General features: G+C 48.1%; 10 protein-coding genes across 10 annotated transcripts; 3 read left to right on the top strand and 7 right to left on the bottom strand.

The window, feature by feature from the left end:
- Positions 1–236: 236 nt before the first annotated feature.
- Positions 237–1,874, top strand: F5147DRAFT_578965 (FYRN-domain-containing protein; the record flags this gene model as incomplete). Its single annotated transcript, XM_041431462.1, has 4 exons — positions 237–419; positions 471–545; positions 601–1,505; positions 1,556–1,874. The coding sequence occupies 4 exons, from the start codon at positions 237–239 to the stop codon at positions 1,872–1,874; spliced, it is 1,482 nt and encodes a 493-aa protein (XP_041291614.1).
- A 1,515-nt stretch (positions 1,875–3,389) lies between these two features.
- F5147DRAFT_746262 (carbon-nitrogen hydrolase) lies at positions 3,390–4,630 on the top strand (the record flags this gene model as incomplete). Its single annotated transcript, XM_041439829.1, has 5 exons — positions 3,390–3,437; positions 3,501–3,550; positions 3,606–3,658; positions 3,733–4,446; positions 4,500–4,630. The coding sequence occupies 5 exons, from the start codon at positions 3,390–3,392 to the stop codon at positions 4,628–4,630; spliced, it is 996 nt and encodes a 331-aa protein (XP_041291613.1).
- Positions 4,631–6,337: 1,707 nt separating this feature from the next.
- F5147DRAFT_653812 (uncharacterized protein) lies at positions 6,338–7,471 on the bottom strand (the record flags this gene model as incomplete). Its single annotated transcript, XM_041433815.1, has 3 exons — positions 6,338–6,995; positions 7,048–7,152; positions 7,350–7,471. 3 exons carry the CDS (start codon positions 7,469–7,471, stop codon positions 6,338–6,340), a joined length of 885 nt encoding a protein of 294 aa, XP_041291612.1.
- Positions 7,472–8,114: 643 nt separating this feature from the next.
- On the bottom strand, positions 8,115–9,086 carry F5147DRAFT_774854 (uncharacterized protein; the record flags this gene model as incomplete). Its single annotated transcript, XM_041441639.1, has 4 exons — positions 8,115–8,271; positions 8,353–8,446; positions 8,687–8,845; positions 8,906–9,086. The coding sequence occupies 4 exons, from the start codon at positions 9,084–9,086 to the stop codon at positions 8,115–8,117; spliced, it is 591 nt and encodes a 196-aa protein (XP_041291611.1).
- A 186-nt stretch (positions 9,087–9,272) lies between these two features.
- Positions 9,273–10,848, bottom strand: F5147DRAFT_837802 (uncharacterized protein). Its single transcript, XM_041444099.1, has 6 exons — positions 10,661–10,848; positions 10,337–10,600; positions 10,137–10,281; positions 10,025–10,082; positions 9,849–9,971; positions 9,273–9,796 (listed from the first exon to the last, which is right to left on the bottom strand). Exons 1-6 carry the CDS (start codon positions 10,842–10,844, stop codon positions 9,584–9,586), a joined length of 987 nt encoding a protein of 328 aa, XP_041291610.1. The 5' UTR covers positions 10,845–10,848; the 3' UTR covers positions 9,273–9,583.
- Positions 10,849–11,124: 276 nt separating this feature from the next.
- F5147DRAFT_700444 (major facilitator superfamily domain-containing protein) lies at positions 11,125–13,832 on the bottom strand. Its single transcript, XM_041437691.1, is given in 19 exon segments — positions 11,125–11,276; positions 11,328–11,465; positions 11,519–11,595; positions 11,637–11,640; positions 11,652–12,035; positions 12,086–12,246; positions 12,298–12,341; positions 12,396–12,414; positions 12,465–12,495; positions 12,543–12,566; positions 12,619–12,640; positions 12,696–12,826; positions 12,877–12,952; positions 13,002–13,039; positions 13,088–13,116; positions 13,164–13,243; positions 13,291–13,307; positions 13,367–13,627; positions 13,805–13,832. The coding sequence occupies 18 exon segments, from the start codon at positions 13,513–13,515 to the stop codon at positions 11,264–11,266; spliced, it is 1,437 nt and encodes a 478-aa protein (XP_041291609.1). The 5' UTR covers positions 13,516–13,627; positions 13,805–13,832; the 3' UTR covers positions 11,125–11,263.
- A 310-nt stretch (positions 13,833–14,142) lies between these two features.
- F5147DRAFT_837800 (uncharacterized protein) lies at positions 14,143–14,840 on the bottom strand (the record flags this gene model as incomplete). Its single annotated transcript, XM_041444098.1, has 2 exons — positions 14,143–14,749; positions 14,800–14,840. The coding sequence occupies 2 exons, from the start codon at positions 14,838–14,840 to the stop codon at positions 14,143–14,145; spliced, it is 648 nt and encodes a 215-aa protein (XP_041291608.1).
- Positions 14,841–14,907: 67 nt separating this feature from the next.
- Positions 14,908–16,356, top strand: F5147DRAFT_774850 (uncharacterized protein; the record flags this gene model as incomplete). Its single annotated transcript, XM_041441638.1, has 5 exons — positions 14,908–15,047; positions 15,256–15,363; positions 15,413–15,910; positions 15,976–16,114; positions 16,150–16,356. 5 exons carry the CDS (start codon positions 14,908–14,910, stop codon positions 16,354–16,356), a joined length of 1,092 nt encoding a protein of 363 aa, XP_041291607.1.
- Positions 16,357–16,808: 452 nt separating this feature from the next.
- Positions 16,809–18,564, bottom strand: F5147DRAFT_614245 (uncharacterized protein). The gene is made up of 5 exons (XM_041432495.1): positions 18,084–18,564; positions 17,596–18,028; positions 17,277–17,539; positions 16,922–17,223; positions 16,809–16,899 (listed from the first exon to the last, which is right to left on the bottom strand). The coding sequence occupies exons 1-4, from the start codon at positions 18,351–18,353 to the stop codon at positions 17,089–17,091; spliced, it is 1,101 nt and encodes a 366-aa protein (XP_041291606.1). The 5' UTR covers positions 18,354–18,564; the 3' UTR covers positions 16,809–16,899; positions 16,922–17,088.
- Positions 18,565–20,020: 1,456 nt separating this feature from the next.
- On the bottom strand, positions 20,021–20,807 carry F5147DRAFT_578926 (uncharacterized protein; the record flags this gene model as incomplete). Its single annotated transcript, XM_041431460.1, has 2 exons — positions 20,021–20,678; positions 20,731–20,807. 2 exons carry the CDS (start codon positions 20,805–20,807, stop codon positions 20,021–20,023), a joined length of 735 nt encoding a protein of 244 aa, XP_041291605.1.
- Between the last annotated feature and the right edge of the window lie 516 nt (positions 20,808–21,323).

Here is a 21,323-nt window from a genome sequence, read left to right as displayed (position 1 = left end):
CAAGTCGATAAATCTTAAAAGAAAATAGGGTGCACCCTTGAAATTATTTGATTACGAGTAACCGGAGATAAAGAGAGTTTCGAAAGGCTGAATCTGCCGTCAATGTGGTGGTTTGACGTTGACAAAAAAATTCAAGTCTTGTTGGGCTAGGCTGTGTAGTCGTGTTTGAGCTTGGTTGGATTTTACCTTTGCGCGCTTCTTGTGCGGGTCTCTCTTCCACTTTTCACACAAACTTCATGTCTCGCCGTCGCTCATCGTCAACAACGATGGGCCCACCCGCTGATGTCGTTATGGGCCCGCCGCCGCCGCCTCCATTGCCAGTCATCCAGCAACCACTACCGACTCCTCTAAAAGAAACTCAGGAATCGGCCTTGGATAAATATCGAAAACTAAAACGAAAGTTTTTCGAGTTGGAGGATGTGAGCACTTATCTTTCATCATAGTCTATCGAACTAACGAATTTGTCTCAGAAACATAAAGAGGCGCAGCACGAGTTAAGGCTCTCTGGGGAACGCAATGTGAAACTTCGGGAAGAACGGGAGTGCGTGTAACTGCAATATCGATATCTCATATGTTGGTCTGACTCTCTACTCCAGCAAGATGCTCGACCGCATTCGTGAACTTGAAACACACTCTGAGCCGAACATCTCGGGTGTTCCTTATCTGCCCTCCAGTGCCTTTCCTCGCTCCCTCTCAACTCTGAAAGCCCGTTCGTACTTTGTATCGAACCTCCGTCAGGCAATGGCGGAGGAAGAAGCTGACGATCATGAGGTTGATCCACTACTTACTTCGCGGCATGTCGGCCCGTTGGCTCGCAAGCGCGCAGAAGACGAACATCGAGACCGTGCTGAGGAGGAGGCCCGTGAAGCTCGTCGCCAACCAAAGCGACCTCGAGCTGCTGTTAAAGGGAAAGAGGCCATGGGCCAACCTCCCCATGGGCAACCCGCTATGGGCGTGGTTTCTGCTCCGGAAGGAGGTGGCCCAGGAACTCCTGTTCTTGTGTCGACCAAGGGCACTCGTCTTCGCCTGAAGCCTCCCGTGCGGCCTTCACCTAATGACCCTCTCCCTTCAAGTAATCCGGCGCACTCCCAATCATCACTATCTCCATTGTTATCTCCTCGCGACGAGCAGTCTCATTATGATCCAGTACGGTTTAGTGCCAATGGTGGCGGACAGCACCCTGCTTTGGTTCCTGTCCCTGGAAATACGCCTCCACATGTTGGTCCGTCTCCTTCGTTACCCCCGCACATGGGACTTCCCACTGCACCTCCTCCATCGTCTCGTGCAACCGAGGTTCAGCGCCATGCTAAGCCTAAACGTTTGAAGGCCCATACTGTTACAACAAAGAGTTACAGCATCCCTACTGTTCCACGTGATAAACAAGGTCGTCCAATGCTGCCACTCACCGTCGGCATCATGACAGTGAACCAACTAGGAGAGGTATGCATGCGAGAACATTTTCACACGGAGCGGTACATCTTCCCTGTTGGATATGAGGTGACACGGTGAGCAACCATCTCAATCAAAGTGATGCTCTCAATTAATCTCTTCGTAGGAAATATTCATCAACCGTGGATCCCACCGCAGAGGCTATATACACTTGCTCAATCCTGGATGGCGGAGATGGACCCAAGTTCAAGATCATCGCATCTGATGTCCAAGATCGTCCTCAAATCGCAGGCACCGCCACCGGTGCATGGTCTGCTATCGTGAAACAGGCCAATACTATCCGCAATCGCCAACACTCGAATTCTGTCTCGGGGCCCGACTTCTTTGGGCTAGGACAGAACACCATCAAGCACTTGATCCAGGAGCTTCCAAATGCCGATCGCCTGCGCGATTATGTATGGCAGAACTTTGTCGAGGGAGGGTGAGTAATATTACTATGGCCAGTGTAGTATCTAGAATTGCTGGAATGGGACGCGGACCAGCGCGTACCGCGGGCTGTACTATCGTTCATGCTGGCCGCTCTTCTTCTTTCTCGTCTCATCCTTTTTTTCTGAATTGTGACACGATATAACACAGACCTTTAGGCGGTAGACACGCGGCCGTCGTTCCTGCACTTCCGGAAGATCAGTCTGGCGTGGCCGATGGTCACGCTGAAGATATTCCTTCCTACATACACCCTCCCCCACATCTGCAATCGCAGCCTTTCACAACCATCGTTCTTCCCCCACCTCAATCCGCCGACACTTTAAGTATCCACGAGTACCGCCCTCCTTCACAGAGGGATGTTGAAGACAGGCGACAGAGTAATTCTCATTCACATAGCACCCGTCAGCTCGCAAATCCTTCACCACCAAACATGACATCCACCTCCAAAGCATCACCTCCCCCACACCAACAGCAATCGCCATATCTTACCGGTGCCAATGCGTCATTGCCTGTGCCTCAAACGTTAGCAAGCATAATGCATGCGTATCCTGCTCCCTCAGCTGCAAGAGAGGAGCCTCATTCGCGTCCTGGATCCCGAGATGAGATACCTCCAAACGGTCCCTCATTGCGGTCTCGTGAGCAGTGAGCAGTGATCACTGATCTACTCGCCTACATCTACTATGCAAGTGGAGTCCATTATATTATACTTCTTTTGGGTTTATTCTACGTTGAACGCTGTGTTATTGATCTCCGGTTTCTCGCATTGTCGTGGCTTTCTTGGCATCTTAGTTCGCTTCTGCTTTTGGATGGTTTCATTTTTGCAGGTATTCCCTCTCCAATCCCAAAAAGTAACTTCCAACCGGTGTGATCGACTTCCCAATCGTTGATGGATAGCCCACCACCTCTCCCCCAGAGCCCCCCACTTTGTGGGCTTCTAGCTCTGGGGGAAAAGGTGACGGTCTTCTGGGATGAGATGAGACTTGTTCTCGTTGACTAGATGACCATGAGGCGAGAGTAAACCAACGTAAGAGTGGAATCACGACTTCTTGACTGTAAGCCCTCGGGCTGGCGGTTAGAAGATCGATTTACGGGCCCCTGTGGGGACTCCTGCCGTGCGAGGAATGTGCTGGCAATGGGGTAGTATGTGGGGCCAACATTCGATTGAGTTATCATTGACAACTACTTTCATGTCGATAGACCAGATTTCATCTTTTCGTCTTACCGCTTCTATTTACTTGTGGAGCTGGACAAATGTGACGGGGCTCCACCTTTTACGATGCTATACATTCGGGCGGAACAATGCAGCGTGGCTATCGTAGCTGGAACGTACGTCTACTATCATCGCCTACTCCTATCTTTCGTTATTTGTACGTTTGAGCTAGCACTGCCATGACCATTTGCGCGATATACTCAACATGAGGTTGTGTTTATGTTTGATCGCAGCGCTAAACTTTGGGGTCAGAACCGTGACAGTAACAGTTCTAGTCAAGTTCTCCCACCACACTCATGATCTCATGATGTCTTCGCGGTTGCGTGTGGCAGTCGTACAGTTTGCTCCAAAGGTCAGTACACATTTCCTCGGGGATGAAAACAGCAATCATAATCGAACGTCATCTACACTTAAGCTCGGCCAAGTGCAAGCCAACATCGCCAAGGCTCGAGAATTATGCAATGGGTATGCGGCCTCACGCACTAGTACGTTTGAAGATGGCCTCACGGCCATTTACAAGGTTGAAGCCCCGATCAGTTGATCTCTTGTGTTTCCCAGAGATGTTTTTCTCCGGTAAGCCGGTTCTCGTACTTCCGAATTGTTACTGTATATGCACACACACGAAGGTTTCTGATCATGCACATCAGGCTATGTGTTCCCGGACACGGCTACTATCACACCGTATCTTGAACACCCACATACAGGGCCCACGGCCACCTTTTGTGCGGAGCTAGCACGCTCCCTTGAATGTTTTGTAACTGCCGGGTATCCTGAGAAGCTCGAACCACATGAACATGCCCCTCCGCTCGGTGGCAATAGCTTATCGTTTCATCAGCCCCGTATCGGTGCAAACAGTGCAGTCATGTATGACCCTACGGGGGAGCGTGTCGGAGCATATCGCAAGACCAACCTCTATAAACTTGATCTTCCCTGGGCTATTCCTGGTTCTGGATTTACGACAATGACCCTACCGCATCCACTAGGTCCAACCACGCTTGCGATCTGCAATGATCTTAATGTGCAGGACCCTGCTGTGTGGGAGTCGCTTGAAGAAGGTCCATATGAACTTGCTCAACACTGCATAAGATCGGGCACGCGGCTTTTGATACTTCTGAATGCATGGCTGCATCCTGACGAAGATGGAGAAGTATCAGATAGCGATTCTGCTGATTGCACGACTTCGGAACATAACGAGGGTACAGATGACATGGAGCCGAGTTGGGAAGTAATAAAATACTGGGCGATGCGTTTGAATCCATTGTGGGCCACGATTCAAGAGGCAACACACGAAAATGAGAAGAAACCGGGCATCCCCAACGAGCTGCTCGTACTTGTTTGTAATAGATTTGGAAACGAAGGTGGTGAGTGTTCAGAAGCTTTTGGCTCTATTCTTGAGTGAATCGTTTTTGTTCAGGGAGCAGGTTTGCGGGATCGTCTGTTCTCATGTCCCTTCGCAGAGGATCCGGCCGACCACGACTGTTGCAGATGATGGGACAGAGGGAAGAAGGTGTTGGTTTCTGGACTGCGAACATACCAGGACGGTAGTATGATTCATTTGGTGTATTTCCTATCACCACCCCTCTTTGCTATATTGGTAGCTATCTTTTCGGCACTCCTTCATATCTTTGTCTGATTAAATTGCCGTTCTACTACCATTTCCCAAAATCATCCATAAATAATAGTGCAATGATGCCTAAACCTTCATTCCAACCAGCCCCACGCACCGCACTCGCTGGCTTCCTGGCTCCCCATCCGAAATTGAATGTCATAACCATAGTGACTGCATAGCCGAGCATGTTCGTCATCAAGCACCGCACGTCGATGGAGCGCATGCAGCACTGTGGAATGCTAGAATAAAAATCAGTAGGAGTTAGTACAGTGTGCTGAAATTGAGTAGTTACACGATGCAGAGTAGCGGCAATATCTTTGTTTGAAGCCGATAACTTTGCAGTGGAATCTTGGAGGCCCCGGATTCTCTCATCCTGATATTTTATCTTGTTAGCTTGCTCATCGAGTAGTTCCAGGTACATACCTGTCGAGTGAAGGAAGCTTTGAGCTGATTGATCTCACCCATCATTTCCTCGCGGAACGTGTTCATCATGATCTCTATGTTGGACATGGTCATATTACGAGCACAGGGGTAGAACAGAAAAGTATATAAACGATGACATAGAGGATCGGACGCTATTTGTCAGCAATAGCGCGGACCAGAGACAAGTCCGTACTTACCAATCCATGGACCGGTAACATACATATGCTGTAGGAATATTTAGTTCATAGTCAGTCGAAATAATATCTACCATCATAGGGCGCCACTCATGATTCGCCCTAGAGGGTCTCGAAGGTCTCTACGAGAACATGTGCCCCGTGGGGTAGTCAAGGTAGGGTCTCGTCGAGGAATTTGGCAATTGCATGCATGGGATGGGAGTCGGAGACCACTACCAGTGTTGGGGTCTTTATGTAATTGCGTACCTTTTCCGCCAATATCTTTCATGCCACCCAGATAACTTCAAAGTTCATACGGAAGGCCTTTGTGGCCGAGACAGAATCTGACGCGTAGTGTGTGAGTCGGTTATCAGGCCTCAGGAATGCGCCCACAGCACCTTGTCTTTGATGGGTTGGGTGCCCATTTTTCCTTGGGGAGCTTGGATGGTATGTCATACAGGATCACATGAAGAATATCTTGATCAGATAGTCATAACTGCAGCAGACGGGTCACGGGAGGCCGTATTCTTGCCCCACTCATCGACATCCTTCTTCAAGACGTACTTGTGTCAAACCGGCCAGGCTTGCCATGTTTTGGCTACTGGAGAAATTCTCGAGCACATTCAAGTTGAATTCCCCAAAATTACCATTTCCCTTGTGAAGTCATCGCTATTCAAGAACTTGACAGATTTCTTGATGTTGCCGGTGTTCCTGCCAGGTGTGAAGCTACTGGCAGAATTGTTCCACCTCTGGAGTGTCTGCACTGACAGAAGGTGTCACGGTTCGTTTTCACCACTCAGACATCATTTACGCTTTAAGACTTACGCAAACGGGACACAGGAACAAAACCAATCAGCCATCAACGTCTTTGTGTTGCGGCATGCTGTCTCTATAGGTTCAAGTTGTCAGACGCCCATCTCTTTTCTGGAAGATCGCTTAGTATGTCGTACATGATGATGGATCGCATAATATTGTTGGCAGCTGCAGCACTTGGTATGTGATTCTGGTATTTATAACTTTGAGATCTCAAGTTACCGGGATCCCATATCACGCCAGGTGACATTCCTGCTGAACCTTATCCAGCACCTTTGCCCATCTTCCTCCATTCCAAGAGCTGATCCTCGCCCACTCATCTTCCTTCAAGACGCGCTTGTACCAGAACAGTCGACTTGCCACGATGATGTCCGCATACGAGAACGTATCTCCCATAACCCACTCCGTGCCGCTCTTCTCGCGTAACGCTTCTCCCTTACTGAAACTCTGCTCAAGATATGCCCAATCTCCATCGCGTTTCGGGCCTTCGGGTGAAAAATCCTCCCACGGAAGTTGAAACCTCTCCGAGCGCGTTCGACGGAAATACTCCACGCTTGCGGGGTTCAGAATCTCTGCAGTACGCACATATATCAGCTTTATGATGGGGTGCGCGTCGTTAAGATATGCAGAGTTGAATACGCGAATGAGCATCTGAGAGCCGTGCGGGAAGATTGGCTTTGCGGGATATGTTTTCTCGAGATACGCTGCGATCTCGAGGGATTCATCGATCAGAGCGCCAGTGTTGGGATCGCTGAGGACAGGAACGGTGTATATATCTGTACCGTCGGGTCTCTTTTTGGGCGCCAGGCCGAGACCCTTGAGAACACTCGCAATGTCTGGGTACTCGACCCAGACAGTTTCGAAAGGTAGCTCCTTGTAGCTTAACACGAACCTGACACAAGAGATAAGGAAGTCGGATTTAGACTTGCGCCAAGCATACTAACCTGGGCTTCGATGTATTTGGAGACCAGTAGCTTCCAGGCAACTGGGAGGGGATGTCGTACAGAATGAGCGGTTTCATTGTTATCGTCAACTGATTCCACCTGATGCTATTTATTTGGTGTCTATGCCACAGCCAGTACTATTACAAATGAGCGCCTTAGTGATATCTTGATTTAGCTGTATGTTTCATATAGTGTACCTTACATATCCATTAGTCAGTGTAGCATTGTGAATCAGTCATGGAACTCACCTGAAACGCGCATTAGTCAGTGTAGCATTGCGAATGAGTAATGCAGGAACTCACCTGAAAAGCGGACTGGCATCGCCCATGTCCTTGAATTCGAATATTCTATCGTCGCCAATGTTTCCCGCCAGACACTGCGCTTCTTTCTTTCTGTTCAGCCGGTTGTAGTTCGCACGCACCATTCGGATACCTCTTCAAATTCTACTCCAAAATGTTAGCAGCCTTACGCACATCCACGCTCTTGAACGTAAATGTCAAAAGTACGAGGTTGAATGTAAGTAATAACATATCGCAGATCACACGGCGTTCCGTTTCTGTACATCCGCATCCATTTAGTAGACGCGAAGATACCAAAAACATGAGCACTCACCTATCGCAACCCCCCAGTGCGTTCCAACAACTCCGACCCAAACTTCCTATCGCCTTTATACCCAAACAGCTCAACCAGTGCCAGCAGTTTCCTAGGCATCATACTGAGCACGAGGTGAGCATCCCAAGGCCTAAATACACCCCAGATCTGAAATGACCGTCTATAGAGGGATCGGGAGGTAAGGGTGCGAGGGAGGGTCGGTGGTGAGTTCTTGCAGGTTTTGGGAACCAGAAGCGGGCATGGAAGGTGTAGGGGAGAATGAGTTGGCGTTCCCCATATGGGAACGCACCAAGGATTTGCAGGCTGTGGACTTCAGTGTCTTGAGCGGACCAATGCTCCCGAGGCTTGACCTACCAACTGATTCATTCGCACAGGGACAGCTTTACACTGCACTTTCAAGAGAATGGTGTGATATTGGAACACCGTTGACCAACATTGGAGTCATACAAAGGTATCTAGGGAATTTCGTGGTGGGCAAACTCGTCTAAGATGCCCTGCAAGGTTTTGGCCTGCAAGGCTGTCAGATCATACCCCGTGATAGCCAGGGTCAAGTCCTCCGCAGAGGCTCTGTGAGCCACTTTGTTCGCCTCTCCGCGGACAGTACCATGACTGCTGTCAAATATCATCTTCAAAAGCCTCATCGGGCACCAAGCGCGCGTCGTCTTGGTTCAGCTTCAATCGGACCTCCTTTACCAATCACCCCAGGCTCTTCGCCGGCTGGCCGTCGACTTCCTGCTAGCCTGGTCGAAGTGAAGCGGGGGTATAGCCATACCGGGTGGATAGGAGACTAGGAGCATCATCAAGCACCACACGTCGGTGGAGGATACACACTACTGCAGAATACTAGAATGAAATCAGTAGGAGTTAGTACAGGGTCCTGAAATTGAGTAGTTACATGTTCCAGGGAAACTGATAACTCGGCGTTGGAATCTTCAAGGCCCTGTATCTTGTCGTCCTGATGTTTTATCGTCTCATCCTGACATTTTATCTTGTTAGCTTGCTCATCGAGTTGTTCCAGGTAACATACCTGTTTGGCGCTTCTTCAAATCTGCCTGATGTTTCTTCTTCGTCTTAACGATGTCGTGGTACGAATGTGTATCCGGCGTTCTAAAGTGTGCTGTGAAGCTTCTACCTGGCAGTAGAGTTGATAGCGGTTGGTCTACAACCATATTTGAAGATTCAACGTCTGTATGAGACAAGCAGGAAAGTTGATAAGTGTACGGTTGAATAGTAACATGGCGCTCACCAATTAAAATCTTAGGGGCTGTTAGCTTGATAGGAGACGGCGGTTGAACCACGTTGTTGTAGGTTGTCGTAAGTTCTTGCGTGCGAACTATATCTTCTGTCCGGGCGTCTTTGTTGACCCGTGTACATGACAGACTGAGGTCTATAAGGCCAGTTATTTCGACTGCAGGGGATCCTGACATGTTTGCGAAAGGAACGGAGGGAGATACATATGGTGGAGGATAGGTTTTACGGTTCGACTTGCCGATTTGCCGCGACTTATTTTGAAGTCCGATCACTGTTTGCTCTAGTCTTTTGAACTATTTGTTAGCACACCTCAAATATTATCGTCACAGGAGGTCACAGGCGGTTGTGTACTTACAATGGCCATCATATTGACCGCTCCAGAACTTGAGCGATCCCCAGCCTGACTCAGACGGACTTAGCGACGATGGAAAGAAGTCATGGTTCAAATATGGAGCATCGGTAAGCCAGTTAGAATTTGAAGAATGGATGCACAAAGTATGTATTTAAAATGAAAGAGTTTCATACGTGAATGAGTAAATGCTCTTCAAACTTGCTACCTGCGATGGTGTCAAGTTCGGCTGCGCGATGGCTAATTTCAGGTCCTCTGCGGAGCACTGAGCCCTGAAATTACCCTCTGCTCGGATGGTACCCCGACTACTGCCGAATATCATCGTCAACGCGTCAAGGTGTAGTAAGCACGCATCCTCATTATTGAGCTTCGAGCGAACTTCTTTGACCAATTGCTGCATGGTCTTCGCTGGCTTCCCTTGGACGACTTCCTCCCCAGCCGAAGGTCATTGATATTATGTTTGTACCGCTTGCGTATAAGATCACGGGCGTCGTCAAGTACCACGCGTCGGTGGAGAGCATGGAGTGCTATGGAATGCTAGAGTAAAAATCAGAGGAGTTAATGCAGGGTGCTGAAATTGAGTAGTTACACGCTGCACAGTGGCGGTTAAGGATTTGTTATCAGCCGATAACGTTGCGTTGGAATCTTCAAGGCCCAGAATTTTCTGGGATAACGTTGCCTTGGAATCTTCCAGCTCCCAAATTTTCTGGACCTGACTCTTGTTAGCTTGCTCATTGACTCGGAGTACTGGTTCCAGGTACACACCTGTTGAGTGCGGGAAACTTTGAGCTCATCAATCTCACTCGTAAACTGCTTGGAAAACCTGTTCATCGCCATCTGTACGGCGATGTTGACGGAGGCTGACGCTTATTCCGACATGGGTGCTGAGGCGGATTCCGACATGGATGCTGAGATGGATTCCGACATGGGTGTTGAAATGGATTCTGACATTGAGACGGATTCCGAAATGGGTGCTGAGACTGATTCTGAGACCGGTGCTGAGCCTTCTTCCACCAAACGAGCTGAATGTGATTGAGTACCACAGAACAATGGTGCAAGAATAGTGAAACCAACTACCTTTCTTTCTTTTCTTGCGCCGGGAAGACTTTGATGTATTTTGCTGTGCTCGTTTCAAGTCTTCTGCTTGTATCACCCATTTAGCGTTCGCCTCTGTCGTGCGTCTCTCCAGTCGTACTCTGTAGTCCTTCAACTCTGCTTGATGTTTCTTGTTTGCGTCCACGAGAGAATGCGTCTTTGGTATTGTAAAATGGGCGGTGAAGTTTCTACCTGACGGTAGAGTTGATAGGGGTTGCCCTACAACCATATTCGTAGATTCACCGTCTGTATAAGACGAGCAGGAAAGTTGATAAGTGTACGGTTGAATAGTATCATGGCGCTCACCAATTAAAATCCTAGGGGCTGTTAGCTTGATAGGAGACGGCGGTTGAACCACGTTGTTGTAGGTTGTCATAGGTTCTTGCGTGCGAACTATATATTCTGTCCGGGCGTCTTTGGTGATGACCCGTGTACATGAGAGGCGGAGGTCTATAAGGACCCCAGTTATTTGGACTGCTGATGATGGCATTGCGGAACGGAGGGAGATATGAGTATAAACTCCGACTACCTATTACTATATACTCAAATACATCATCATCGTCAGCCGCGCGGCTGACTCTGCTGCAGCTGGTGCAGAATTATGGTTTGAACTGAACGAACCGGACTTTTGGTCCGGTTCTCACACCAGACTGGAAAACGGTCCTGAATGGTTCCATTTTCACCCTTGGCAGTGTGGCAGTCCCATGCTGGCTGTGCTTCTGAGACACGAGTTGGCTTCATTGTTATTGTCAACTTATAAGATCCACCTCTGATTGTACGTGCCTATAATATTAGGCGTTTATGCTACGCCATATTATGCCAGTACTATTACAAATGAAATGTAGGTGCGCCTTATTCCCGAGGTGATATCAAAAAACGTTCAAGGACAGCTTGATTTAGCTGTATGTTTCATATAGTGTACCTTACATATCCATCAGTCGGGGCAGCATTGCGAATGAATCATGGAGCTCACCTGAAAAGCGGACTGGCATCGCCCATGTCTTTGAATTCGTATATTCTATTTTCGCCAATGTTTTCCGCCACACACTGCGCTTCTTTCTTTCTGTTCAGCCGGTTGTAGTTCCACATGGCGAAGATACTCATTATGATTCTGTTAGAAGATCGTGTTATTACGTTGCAGTTCGAAAGACTGATGAGACATACGAAAGAGAAAGAAATCCCATGTTGGTGCCATGTCCGATGTGGAAACGTGGCGGATCAATATAGATGAAGGAGGAGCAAACACTAATACAGGCGTGAGCAGGCAAATAATTGTATTTATGATAATACGACGTACCCTCCAAGGTTGCTAATACCAATGACCATTGCTAGTACAACTCCACGCTTTAAGTCGCCTCCCGCATTTGAGCCTGCCCAGGCAAGAATGACTGGGACGGTCGGATAATTTCCTGCAGCAGCTAGAAAAACTCCAACGTATGACAGACCCGCTTGTACGGAGCAATATAGTAAGATGTATCCCACAAGAGACACGAGCGCGCCGCCGATGATGTACGGACCATGAAGATTGTGCTTGTCAGAATGGATGCCAACTATGATTGTTGCGATAGCGCCGGCAACAAATGGTGGGACTGAGAGTAGCTGGGCATTTGCAGCAGAGTAGCCAAGCTCTTTGATGATGGTTGGCGAAAAGAGGGCAATGGCATAACCGGGAACAAGTAACCTAATGATCAACTCAGATAATGCATGCAAGATGACAGGAGGACTGAGTACCCTAAATAAATGAGAATTTGGACGTAGGTCTTGTAATCTTTCATGGCTTGCCAAACGAATTGAGTGTCGAAGCGAGAGGAAAGAGAATTTGAATCCTGTTTGAGCACATCTATGATGTATAATCTCTCTGGTTCGGTCAAAAAATTGGCCGTTTCAGGATACTAAGTAGTCTAAATTAGCATTTGAAAGACCCAGCATAACCACGAACTCACATCAGGCATGTAGAACAAAGAGAAAATTGCGACGAGAACAGTGACTGATCGAAGCTTAAGATGAGCATCCGAATCGTCTCAGATCTGGCACGACTGACCAATGCCTTCCAAGCAAAACTAGGAGAAATAAATTAGTAAAGTCTCGGATTGAAAACATGCAAACATACTATCCACTGCCAACCACGCAATCCTCCGACTCTGATTGGCACATCAGCGGTGGCTGACAAGGCAAGCAACCTGCTTACCCATCCATCCGTTCAATACCATACCTATATGCACATGAAGGTCAACAGCAGATTGATGGTAAACCAAGAAACTTACGCAAGGAGTCCACCGAAGGCAACTATAAAGAATAAGATTACAAGGAGATAAAATCCGGCACGAATTAAGACACATACCTGCGACTGACGCTGCAGAGAAGAATATAGCAATACGTTTGGACCGCTCCGAACGTGGATACCAAAGGCAAATGTAGTAATTTATTCCTGGATATAATCCTGCTTCGGCCAAACCGAGGAACGCTCGGGCTCTGTGATTGTTATGGTGTCTGTCTCCACTATGCGAATACACCTCACGCACATAACAAGAGATTGATACGAATCGACGAGACACATAAGGGTCATCACAATACCCCATGCGATCATGATAGACGGCACTAAATCAATATTAGGTGGTGAGAAAGAACAAGGTAAAGGTGAACGTACACCATCGCGATGGCCTTGATAGCTTGAGGATGATGTTCCTACACAGACACTGAGTACAGACTTGCTATTATTGATGTTGTACGTACGAGGGAACTTCAGCAAGGCTGAATGGGATCTAGAATAACTCAGCACTTGATAGAACATGCACAACACACGACGCACAAAAAAGACGGCTGCAGCAATGTTGTACTGGAATCCAGTCAATTTCAAGCTTGTAGTCATCCCAGCAACCGTCGCATTTCCTGGTGATCGACTCAGTCGGTAATCGACAGTAAATGTTCCAACTTACCAATATTGGCCTTGTCTCTGAAGGTAACATAGAATGTGAAGCAGCATCAGACATCACATACATTCGGAAAACTCACAAGAATGAAAACAAGAAAAACACCGTGACGAAAGGTAACAGGTGCCAATCCATCTTGCGCAGAATGCGTGCTTGCTCTCTCGGATTCACTAGCAGGACACTGAGATCATCGGACTTCAGCTCGATGTCATCGTCGCGCAACGAGCCCATGATATCAGGCTGGGCGACAGCACAGTTTGGACGGAGAGACTGGTTGGATGCCAAGCGCCTTGTCGTCAAGAGATAGCGGGTATTATATCATAAATTAATGTCTTGAGCGGCATTAACACCCCAGCTGATGTGATACCTTGGATATAGTATACGGCATACCTATTTAAAAGTCTCAAGAACACATCATCCACTAGCAAAGACAACTTGCACATTTCGCGGATTTGAAAATATTCTAACCTAGTTATCATGAGGCCTAGTTCAACACAATGTTCAAATCATTGGTACCCACCACATGACATGACAGTACCACGCTTCGATCGGAAGCAAATGGTTATTGAATCAGTGAAATTGCTCAAAGTGAAGACAAGTTCACAGTGACGCAGTTTCGATAATGGTATTAAATTCTCACGGGTACGTTTGCGGAGAATGAATTTGAATCGAGGACGTACGTCTCGTTTATCGGATGACTAGCGTTTGAGGAGAGTCAGGAGACGCTTGCCATTTCAAACTCCGCATGAAAGGCAACGCGGTCACGTGCGTGACAATCAGCTTGTCCTTATTTGTGCGAGGCACGGTATCCGACACAACTGTTTCTTTAGCTCTAAGTAGCAGCGAAATTCATAAGGATTAATGACTATGTTCTTCACAGGAGCCTAAATCTGTGTTGCACCCGGCATTCACATCTACCAAGAGACGTGCCCATTTTTCCCCGTGCAATGTGTGGACCTCTTGGCGTTCTTGTTTGTTCAAGATAGCGTTCCACCAAACTATCCACTTGCAAGACACCACGACGATATCCGTGAACGAGAACGTGTTTCCCATAATCCACCTACCCCCGCTCTTTTGATACCACCCGTTCACCACACCAAGGCCCTTCTTTAACGCAGCCCACATTTGCTGTGCCTTCCCCTCAGGAGCCATATCTTCCCAGTGTGTTTCTCTAAACATTTTTAATCGCGATTGGATGAACACTTGCCAGCTAATATCATTCTGTGTCTCGAGAGTTCTGGTCATGAGCAGCTTGAAGGACGGCATCATGACTGTGTTGATATATGGGGTCTCGGAGGTCTCTACAAGTACGTGTGCCCCGCGGGGTATAAGTAGCTTGTCAGTTTCGTCGAGGTATTTGGCAATTGCATGGGAGCCGTAGACCACTATGCCAGTGTTGAGGTTTTTAATGGCTGGCACAGTGTACCTTTTCCCAGCTGTTGGAGATGCGCCGATATCCCAGGACCTAGAATAGGGACTGGTTTAGCAAATTTAAATGTCTGTCGTCTCGATCACACAGGGCCGGTTTTAATCCCGGTTCCGGACGTCTTAGTCATCCGTGGCTGATTCCTCTCCTTTCTTTGTCCCTCATCAACATCGCCTGCATCCAGCGTTTTCGACTTCATGGCATCCAGTTCATTAACATCGTCATCTTCATCGTGGCTTCCTCCGGCTTCCCTTGTCGTTTCGGATCAAGAGCCCCACGACGATGGGATGTCTTTGGTGTCGTCCTGCGTTCTACGCAAGTATTTTGGGTTTTTCGAGTGCGCCTCCTATAGGCGTCGAGGCAAGGAGAACTCACCCTCCGCTCTGGAGCAAACTTTGGTCGTTGTGACGAAAAATTGGAGTTAATATCAACCACTTCCATATCCCACATATAACTGAAGCGAATACACCAACACACGCTCTATCCACATTATCTCGACTACTAGCTGTTCCAGCTCTCACTCTGACAATTGCCGATCTGTTCAGACCTCTTTTGATCGATTTATGCGCCAGATGGCTTCACGACGATGACGATATCGAAGACAGGTTCATCGCGTTTCGTCTCCTCATTGAGCTTCACGAGAAGCTACATCCGTGCGCTTTCTTATCGCACTTGTGTTATTCGTCTCACGCCTGGTTGTAGATCCTTATACGCTTTCTTGCAAACACCATGTCTATCCAAGGGACCACTTGCTTTCATAGCTGCGGCTCCTTCTGTTGCTGAAATTGAAACCATTTGTCGGCACCGCATGTTGCTTGCATATTATCGCCTTCTCCGTGCTAATCTTCCCAAGCATCTGCTATCGGACGGGTCGCTATTATCCAAACTATTCTTCCCGCCTCACCCTGATACAGGTGTACGATTACTCGCTGCTCGGTACTATGCATCGCATATTGGTATGGCAGAAATTGAGTGCGAGAGGCTTATCACTCATGTCCTCGGCAAGTTTTGCGGCGTTGACTGTCCAATTAACTATGCGCAGACTATCGATGGGACTGTCATTGAGACCGACAGCTGGCTCGTATCTACATTGGAGATAAAGCGTATTCACGATGCACGCGACACTGTTCTCGAAAGTTCCGATTTTTACTCTCTTGACGCAGAGGGTGTTTTGCAACCTCTCTGGGAGGCAGACCTGAGGTCTGTTACACACTGACGTGCAGGAATACTTCGGCTCATACGTTTCTGATCCTGCCACTGGCAAGCTCGTTGCTTGTCCATGCTCTCCGACATGGACATTGGATTGTACTGGACGAGCTGAACTTTGCACCTACAGACGTGTTGGAAGCTCTTAATCGGTTGCTAGATGACAACCGGGAGCTCATCATTCCGGAGACACAAGAGGTCATTCGCCTACATCCACACTTTTCGCAACGCAGAATCCTCCTGGCCTATATGCAGGGAGCAAGGTTTTGTCCCGTGCCTTCCGACGTTGTTTCCTCGAGGTTCACTTCCAGGATGTGCCTCAAGCGGAGCTTGAAACCATTCTCTGCCAGCGTTGCCGTATCGCGCTTTCCTATGGCCAGAAAATCATCAGCGTGTTCCGTGAATTACAGCAACGTCGTCGGTTCTGCAACTCTTCGTGATCTCTTTAGATGGGCCGTGATGCAGGAGGTTATCAAGAGTTGGCAGAGAATGAGTATATGCTACTTGCAGAATATGTGCTGTTACCGACTCCTGCTATCAGCATCTGTTTTTCATTCACGGATTCGGTTCACGACAAGCCCAGATCTTAGTAGGGGTAAGGTACTTGGTTCCAACGAAGTCGAAGTCGAGGGGAGAAATCAATGAAGCGACTTCCAGGTCATGAAAACGGCGAACTGGATTTGTCCACCTGTACTCCTAAACAACTGCCAGACGTTGGCGACCTGCCTGTACCCTCTGCAATTTTCGTTCACTTTTCAATAATTGGTGCTTCTAAACGTCTTCGAACATTTTTCCAGCTTCGATGGTTTAGCGCGAGTAATACTTACACTTCTTCAAAAATGTGGATCAACATCAAGGACATCTACGAGGGAGTCTGTACATTCCTGGCAATGAAAGACTTCTGGTGCCCTCGGTTGCATGACTGTCGGGAAACCCAACTCATGTATATATACATACTCGGTCCTACAATCTAGTCCGACAACCTGATATCCGACGTACTTCTGGCTTGATGCCTCTTGGTCAAAAACACGATGAACTGTCACCACTCAAGTCGCACCGTAAGATAGACTGAGATAAAGAATCAAAGATTAAGCACAATATCGGGTGTATACAGTAAGGTAACTTCTATTCGGAGGTATATTACTTACAAGACCATCTCAGAATTTGCTGCTCTATTGCTGATCATTCTCCGGCGCAAAGGGCCAATCCGAATAACCCGCTGGTGTGAGATTGCCGCGCATGTACCATGTTGCTTGGTCACCCCGCTCAAGCGCGATGCCCTTTCGCAGACGGAATGGAAGATCGGGCTAGTAAAGGGGATGTGTTAGTCACTGCCTAGTCTAGGAAACAAATAACTCACGTTTGGCATAAACAACCTCCCGAATCCAATGAGGCCGCCTTTCTTGTCTACCGTCTCAATTGCGGTATTCCGGGTATATCCGTTTGTGCTGATGAAGGTGCTGCCCTCAACCCCTTGCCAGATATCACGGAGGAAATCGCTGTTTTTCTCAGCAGTGACTTCGGTAGGCATCGGCTCTACCACGTGGATGTATGCGAGTTTGTGTTTGCGCAGCTGCTCAACCACGTAGGAGAATTGGGGTTTTGGGTCTGCCATGCCCATACCTACACCACAAATCAGCTAAATAAAGATCGCCGGTATTGAATGATGTGACACGTACCGCTGAATATGCCCCAGGGGCTCATTCGGAACCCCGTTCTCTCAGCACCAACGGCCTCCACAACGGCATCCGTTATTTCAAGTGCAAACCTTGCGCGATTCTCGATGCTTCCCCCGTATTCATCTGTGCGTTGGTTACTGACGTCTTGCATGAACTGGTCGATCAAGTAGCCATTTGCGCCGTGAATTTCAACGCCATCGAAACCAGCTCGAATGGCATTTTTTGCGGCGGTGGCATACGTGGCAACATACTCCTTGATTTCATCCTTGGTAAGTGCGCGTGGCACGTCTGTTTTGCCAGGCATGAAGATGGGTGAGGCACTGACGTGGGGACTATTGTCTTCCTTGGCAAGAACGGCTGTGTCTGCGGTGCGGCCGAGCGCCCAGAGTTGTAGGAAAATGAAAGAGCCCTTCTCATGGACTGCTTCTGTCACCTGCAGTTCGGGGCGTGAGTCAGCTCTCATCATTGTTGAGCAAGATACAACATACCTTTTTCCATCCCTCCAGATGGGCATCGGTATATATCCCAGGGACATTATCATAACCACCAGCGTTCTGAGATATGAACGTGCCCTCTGTGATAAGAAGAGTTCCAGGGGTAGACCCTCTCTGAGAGTAGTACGCTGGAGCTTCTGGGGTTGGGACGTGATCCGCGTGTGCACGTATACGGGTGAGTGGGGCAAGGACGACGCGGTGCTGCAAGTTGATGTTGCCTACGCGGATGGGGGAGAAGAGTGCGGAGGTCGAAGAATCAGACATGGTGAACTAGGTATGAAATGCTTTGAATGGTATCAATTGGAGATCTTGAGACAGGAATCCACATCGCGTATTTTATAGCCAACCTCGACAGGCTGAACGAGTTTAAGATAGATAGATTTGTCAGGCTGGCTGTGGACCATCAGGAAATCCTGGGTGGCACGCAGCACTGCAAGATATGCTTAGCAAGCGCTGGGCTGACTGATTCTGAGTAGCGATGGCAGAAGCTGAAGAACACCCAGTCGGATTCATCATCGATTATAAATATTTCACAGCCACGGCCCACAATTGGAGGCCTGTTCAAACAAGTCACGGTATACCGGCTGTTGCACATCAACCACAGTGTCAGTAATTATTAATTAGGATCTGTCATTCTCCGAGTCGATGCATGAGTCGGAATTTGACAAACCGAGCGGTCAAGGTAAGCCTCCAAACGTTGTTCAAGCGATATCGTTTCTAAGATATCGCTGTAAAGTGCTAGATGCAGTGCTCAAGCTCAAGAATGGACTTTGCGAGTCGCGACACTGACATCTCATAAGCGCGGTGCAATGCCGCCATTTACAGCTGCCAGTCGACAAAATGGATTCTGACCTTGGCCCTGATGATATGAAACGCGTGTCACAATTTTTCATTTCCGACAAAACGTGGAGGCATCACCATGCAGAACTAAGTCATATCACGCGCAATCCAGTGCCTATCAGATCTCCCCTACATCGCTGTCCTCCTCGACCTCAATGTGGTCCTGGACCCCCGAATTTTTATAGGTGTGAATCTTTCATGGTTGTAGCAATGACACAAAACTCCACCCAGATAACTTCATACAGAAGGCCTTTATGGCCGAGATAGAATCTGACGCGTAGTGTGTGAGTCGGTTATCAGGTCTTACAATGCGCCCACAGCACCTCGTCTTTGATGGGTTAGGTGCCCAGTTTTTCTTGGGGAGCTTGGATGGTATGTCATACAGGATGATGGGTTGCATTCTGCAAGTAGCCGTACTTACGATGTGATTCTGGCATTTATAATCTCAGAGTGTCTCGTCACCGGTTCGCTGACCCGTGAAAGCTGTCGTTTTCAAACACGAAGAATATCTTGATCAGATAGTCATGACTGCAGCAGACGGGTCACGGGAGGCCGTATTCTTGCCCCACTCATCGACATCCTTCTTCAAGACGTACTTGCATCAAACTGACCCAGCTCGCCATGTTTAAAATTTGGCTGGAGGGATTTGCGAGCACATTGGAGGTATGTGTTTTCCAGAAAGTTGCCGTTTCCCTCGCTAAGTCATCGCTATTCAAGAACTTACCAGCTTTATTGATGTTGTCGATGTTCCTGCCAGGTGTCAAGCTACCGGCAGGATTGTCCCACCTCTGCATTGTCTGCACTGACAGAAGGTGTCACGGCTTGTTTTCACCACTCATAGACATCATTTACGCTTTTAGACTTACGCAAACGGGACACAGGAACAAAACAAAACAGCTATCAACGTCTTTCATGTGTTGCGGCACGACGTCTCTATGGGTTCAAGTTGTCAGACGCCCATCTCTTTTCTGGAAGATCGCTTAGTATGTCGTACATGATGATGGGTCGCATAATATTGTTGGCAGCTGCAGCACTTGGTATGTGATTCTGGTATTTATAATTTTGAGATCTCAAGTTACCGGGATTCCATATCACGCCAGGTGACATTCCTGCTGAATCTTATCCAGCACCTTTGCCCATCTTCCTCCATTCCAAGAGCTGATCCTCGCCCACTCATCTTCCTTCAAGACGCGCTTGTACCAGAACAGTCGACTTGCCACGATGATGTCCGCATACGAGAACGTATCTCCCATAACCCACTCCGTGCCGCTCTTCTCGCGTAACGCTTCTCCCTTACTGAAACTCTGCTCAAGATATGCCCAATCTCCATCGCGTTTCGGGCCTTCGGGTGAAAAAACCTCCCACGGAAGTTGAAACCTCTCCGAGCGCGTTTGACAGAAGTACTCCACGCTTGCGGGGTTCAGAATCTCTGCAGCACGCACATATATCAACTTTACGATGGGGTGTGCGTCGTTAAGATATGCAGAGTCGAATACGCGAATGAGCATCTGAGAGCCGTGCGGGAAGATTGGCTTTGCGGGATATGTTTTCTCGAGATACGCTGCGATCTCGAGGGATTCATCGATCAGAGCGCCAGTGTTGGGGTCACTGAGGACAGGAACGGTGTATATATCTGGACCGTCGGATCTCTTTTTGGGCATCAGGCCGAGACCCTTGAGAACAGTCGCAATATCTGGGTACTCGACCCAGACAGTCTCGAAAGGTAGCTCCTTGTAGCTTAACACGAACCTGACACAAGAGGTAAGGAAGTCAGATTTAAACTCGCGTGAAGCATACTAACCTGGGCTTCGATGTATTTGGAGACCAGTAGCTTCCAGGCAATTGGGAGGGGATGTCGTATAGAATGAGCGGTTTCATTGTTATCGTCAACTTATTAGATCTACCTGCTATCATACGTGCCTTATTTGGTGTCTACGCTACTCTACTATTACAAATGAAATGTTATAGGTGCGCCTTATTCCCGAAGTGATATAAAAACACCCAAGGACAGCTTGATTTCACAAAGGTATCTAAAATGAAAGGGTTTCATGACGCGTGAATGAGTAAAGTTTACTCATTCACGTATCATGAAACCCTTTCATTGTTCTTCAAACTTGCTACCTGCGGTGGTGTCAAGTTCGGCTGCGCGATAGCTGATTTCAGGTCCTCTGCGGAGGCACTGTGAGCCCTAAGATTACCTTCCGATCGGATGGTACCCTGGCTACTGTCGAATATCATTGTCAACGCGTCATTGTGCAGTAAGCACGCATCCTCATCATTGAGCCTCGAGTGGACTTCTTTGACCAATTGCTGCAATTGGTGAAAGAGGTCCACTTGCTGGAATTCATTGATGTTATAGTTGTATTGACTGCATGCTATAAAATAACGGGCGTC

Source organism: Suillus discolor (assembly GCF_016758755.1).
Source record: "Suillus discolor strain FC423 chromosome Unknown F5147scaffold_35, whole genome shotgun sequence".
Taxonomy (NCBI): domain Eukaryota; kingdom Fungi; phylum Basidiomycota; class Agaricomycetes; order Boletales; family Suillaceae; genus Suillus; species Suillus discolor.
Note: the sequence above shows the minus strand (reverse complement) of the source record. Positions and strands in the feature narration are given on the sequence as shown.